The 4,919-nt window shown below is 40.2% G+C and overlaps 2 protein-coding genes across 2 annotated transcripts in view; both read left to right on the forward strand.

Annotated features, from left to right (window-relative positions):
* Window positions 1-363, forward strand: part of LOC100182673 (integrin alpha-7-like) — a 5,112-nt gene extending 4,749 nt beyond the window's left edge. The window contains exon 14 of the mRNA XM_026838036.1: window positions 240-363. Coding sequence (XP_026693837.1) covers window positions 240-363 — 124 coding nt within the window. The remainder of the gene's footprint in view (window positions 1-239) is intronic.
* The window catches only part of LOC108949292 (integrin alpha-6), a 5,747-nt gene continuing 1,039 nt past the window's right edge, over window positions 212-4,919 (forward strand). The window contains 15 exon segments of the mRNA XM_026838038.1: window positions 212-359; window positions 411-591; window positions 786-937; window positions 1,610-1,679; window positions 1,682-1,743; window positions 1,801-1,882; window positions 1,994-2,143; window positions 2,213-2,362; window positions 2,419-2,528; window positions 2,735-2,903; window positions 3,065-3,231; window positions 3,968-4,125; window positions 4,217-4,347; window positions 4,475-4,592; window positions 4,670-4,758. Coding sequence (XP_026693839.1) covers window positions 472-591; window positions 786-937; window positions 1,610-1,679; window positions 1,682-1,743; window positions 1,801-1,882; window positions 1,994-2,143; window positions 2,213-2,362; window positions 2,419-2,528; window positions 2,735-2,903; window positions 3,065-3,231; window positions 3,968-4,125; window positions 4,217-4,347; window positions 4,475-4,592; window positions 4,670-4,758 — 1,728 coding nt within the window. The 5' untranslated portion in view covers window positions 212-359; window positions 411-471.

A 4,919-nucleotide genomic window follows, 5' to 3' on the forward strand; every position in this document is an offset into this window, starting at 1 on the left:
GCATGTATTGATGCAATATATACCAGGTATGGATGCAATATATACCATGTATTGAAGCAATATGTACCATGTATTGAGGCAATATATACCATGTATTGATGCAATATATACCATGTATTGATGCAATATATACCATGTATTGATGTAATATATACCATGTATTGATGCAATATATACCATGTATTGATGCAATATATACCATGTATTGATGCAATATATACCAAGTATTGATGTTTCAGACGCGAGGATTTGCTTGTTGGCGCTCCACAATATTACGACAAGGAGGAAAGATATGGGGGAGCCGTTTATATTTACGTAAACAAGGGGTTAAGCAAGATTGGTCCAACGCCCACCAAGATGTAAATGTTCCGTTATATGTAAGAAATAAGACCAATAATGATGACTCACAGATTATACGGCGATGTTGACTCATCGTTTGGGAACTCTATATCAACATTGGGCGATATCAACATGGATGGGACAAACGACGTCGCTATTGGGGCTCCTGGGGCTGATAAGGGGTCGGGGGCCGTGTATATATTCCATGGCAATCCTGACCCCAATCTAGGGGTTTATGAGGAACCTGCACAGGTTAGTGTATATGACATCATGATGACATCACACATGATGGCGTCACACACGCTGGCGTCACACACGATGACGTCACACACAATGACATCACACACGATGACATCACACACAATGACATCACACACGATGACATCACACACAATGACATCACACACGATGACATCACACACAATGACATCACACATGATTGACAGGTGATCCATGCATACAACCTTACTGAATCAGGGTTGATCGACTTTAATGTAACGGGGTTCGGATATTCATTGGATGGTGGTTTGGACATGGATATGAATGAATATCCCGATCTATTGGTTGGTTCATTATCTGAAGTTGCTGTTATGTACAGGTGAATAATGTTGGATGATGCAGCATATCTATAAGTGGCTGGTGATGGCATTTTAATCTTCCCCCTTGTTTGTTTTTTGCTATAGCCTTTTTTATTATGACATCATAACACCCATTCATGCATATTATGACATCATAACCCCCATCTATGCAGATTATGACATCATAACCCCCCATTCATGCAGATTATGACATCATAATCCCCCATTCATGCAGATAATGACATCATAACCCCCATTCATGCAGATAATGACATCATAACCCCCATTCATGCAGATAATGACATCATAACCCCCATTCATGCAGATAATGACATCATAACATCCATTCATGCAGATTATGACATCATAACCCCCATTCATACAGATTATGACATCATAACCCCCCATCTATGCAGATTATGACATCATAACCCCCCATCTATGCAGATTATGACATCATAACCCCCCATTCATACAGATTATGACATCATAACCCCCCACCCATACAGATTATGACATCATAACCCCCCATTTATGCAGATTATGACATCATAACCCCCATTCATACAGATTATGACATCATAACCCCCATTCATACAGATTATGACATCATAACCCCCCATTCATACATATTATGGTATCATAACCCCCATCTATTCAGATTATGACATCATAACCCCCCATTCATACAGGTCACGGCCGATAATCAACGTTTATGCTTCAATAAAAGCTTCTGTGAAAAAAATCAATTTGAATCCTGATGNNCAAATGAACACACGGTGGCGTACACGAGCCCCGTTACTGGAATAACTTATCAACTTATCACGTTTAAGTATGTTATAGCATATATATTGATACGTTCCATAACATGTACCTCGTGCAGGTTCAATGCTATTGTTTGCATGAATTATACCTCAACCCCAATTTCATTCGATGAAGCTGTTAATATGGACTTTACTGCAAGGGTGAGTTCATATGGATGAGCACGTATTACTGGGCACGTAGTGTTCGTATGGTTCATTATTGGGCACGTAGTGTTCGTATGGATCATTATTGGGCACATATATTTTTTCTAGATTGATTCTGAGCGATTGGAAAACGATTTACGATCACGTGGAACATTTTCACCCACCAACCTTCAACAAAATTCAATCACACAAATGTTAAAGTTAAAACCACAATCCAGTCGCCAAAGCGTTTGCGTCACTTTACCTGTTTATATATCGGTATGTACAGTGAGGCCACCGTGGAATCTGCTTATATACTTCCATATATTATCCACCCTTACGTTCCAGCATGAAGTCCAGGACAAATTATCTCCAATCCAACTTGACCTCACGTTTAATGTATTGGAGGAAGCCATCCCCCCAACTACAAATGTCATGATACCTCTGAACAAATACCCCGTGTTGAACAACCAAGTACCACGCCATGATGTTACTAATGTAAATAAATGTTAACGCTATGTTTGGTGGGCAATGTGTAATGTTTGTTTGTGTAGGTTCAAATATCAAAGGATTGTGGACCCGATGAAATATGTCGTAGCCAGATCATGATGAGTGCCAACTATGTGGTAAAATATAAGGGATCGGAAGATTGGGTGACGTTGAAGTAAGTTTGTGTCGAAGGTTTGTTGTTGGTGGTGGGCTCGCTTGCTGGAAACCCTGAGGTTAGATGGGTTCAAGGCTTGATGCTGCTGCCGTTGTGGGTGTATGTTAGCTTAGCCACGCAACTTTACCATTTGAGCTGCATAAGCGCCACAAGGAGTATGAAACAAAACCTTCTTGTCATAACGACTGTCGTAAACACCCCCACAGACCAGGCAACCTCGGAGTGCCGACCCTTCTTCTTGGAACCGAGGAGGAAATTGGTTTACGCGTCAACATTGCTAATCCAACGCCTGGTGAAGACGCACATCAAGCTAAACTGAGGATGTATCTTCCTCCTATACTTAACTATGTGGGTTTGGACAAAGTCAATGCAACGGTAAGTGGTAGTGGACTTCGATTGGTAAAACCTGCTGTTTTGTGTCAACACTTCTTATCCATGAAGTCGCAAGTTTAGTCGTTAGTGAACTTTGGTTTCTCATTAACTTTAAGTTGAAAATAATTATTCATACTTGATGTGTTAACCCCCCCCCTCCACAGGGTACAAACATAGGATGTACCACAGTAGGCAACAACGCGTCGTTTGTTGAATGCTCACTCGGTAATCCACTTGAAACTGACAGTCGAATAACTGCGATTGTGAAACTTGAAAATGATGAAAGATTGTACAAGACCAATGGTTTCGTTATTCAACTACAGGTGTTAACGTAAGTGTGATGGTAACAACCAATTAAATGGAAATATTTTTTAACTGAAAGCATGTTTAACGACTGTCCTTTGTTGCCTTCTGTCTTTTTGTTTTATTTATTCTTTAATCTCTAATCCAGCGGTTCCCAACCTTTTTGGTGCCGTGACCCTTTTATAACATTTGCCAAGTTGCGGTGACCCCAAGGATAAAATCAGTTGGGTCGCTTTTGAAAGTGTAGGCTAGGCTAGCTAGTAGCTATCGTAGGTTACCTATGGTTGATGCCGGCAATAAAATCGCGACCTCAAGTCAAACTTTTGCTTAAATGCATTTCAGCAATCAGCAATTAAATTTTTATTTTCATGGTAAAGGCCTTTGTGACGTAATGAATTACCTGAAATCAAACGAGTAAATCCTGTAATTTTTCATGGCTGCTAAACTGCCGTTAAAATCTTGCTTTCCGAGCATATTTGCCATTATTAAACGAAAATCCTGTAATGAGGCCCAGGGTGTTCCGGTTTGTCTAGTACTATAGTAAAATCGCGATGCGCTCTGTGGTGGGCTGCCCATTGTTAGGAGTTAACTTTCTAAATTTCTAAACTAATGAAATTCTAAACTTCTCAGAAGGCCTCAGGTGACCCCAGGCAAATTGCCAGGTGACCCCAGTTGGGGTCGCGACCCACAGGTTGGGATCGCTGCTCTAATCGCTGAAACAAAAAAGTTGTTACTAATATAAAAGTTGTTATTATAACAAACAGCTCAAGTTTGCAACCTGGCCACGACGACAACGTGACTTATCCCGTTAACGTTCGTGTACAAGCGAAAATAATGATTGACGGATATACGAATGTTGATCAAGTTCGATTCGGGGGAGAAATTGTCGGGGAATCGGCGGTGAATGTTCCACAGGACGCTGGTGGGTGAGGGGGGGTGTTGGGTGTTTCAGTAGGCTGAATGAAAACGTACCAATAGCTTAACTATAAGTAAGATTCCCCCCTTCATTGCAGGAACTTATATCACCCACGGATACGAAGTAATAAACGCTGGTACGAGCAAAATAGAGGATGTCTATGTGAATATAACATGGCCGCAAGTTATCCATAACGGAAAATGGTTGCTATATTTGATCGATACACAGGTATAATGTACACGTAGTTGCTATATTTGATCGATACACAGGTATAATGTGCACGTAGTTGCTATATTTGATTGATCAAAGATAAGATATCTATGTCTAGGCTTTATTATAAGATATCTATGTTCAGGTAACAGGATTAGGAGCAACCAACGAAACCATATGCCACGTACCAACCAAACAGACCAACCCACTTAATCTTAAATATCGAAGCTCTGGCGCCACCAGGAGGAAAAGGGAGGCAGGAGGTAATATATATCATGTCTATTATATGATGTTTATGTTATATATTTTAATTTATAATATATCTATGCTAACCACGCAGGCCCGGAGAATAAAGTGTCTCCGGTGGTTTCCCCTCCGACCTCGTCGCATAAAACATTGGTGAGTACCATAGAAACAACATATCGAACATAGAAACAACATATCAACCATAGAAACAACATATCAAACATAGAAACAACATATCAACCATAGAAACAACATATCGACCATAGAAACAACCATATCAAACATAGAACAACATATCAACCATAGAAACAACATATCGACCATAGAACAACATATCGACCATA

The sequence above is a fragment of the Ciona intestinalis genome, unplaced genomic scaffold (genome assembly GCF_000224145.3).
Source record: "Ciona intestinalis unplaced genomic scaffold, KH HT000050.2, whole genome shotgun sequence".
NCBI lineage: Eukaryota > Metazoa > Chordata > Ascidiacea > Phlebobranchia > Cionidae > Ciona > Ciona intestinalis.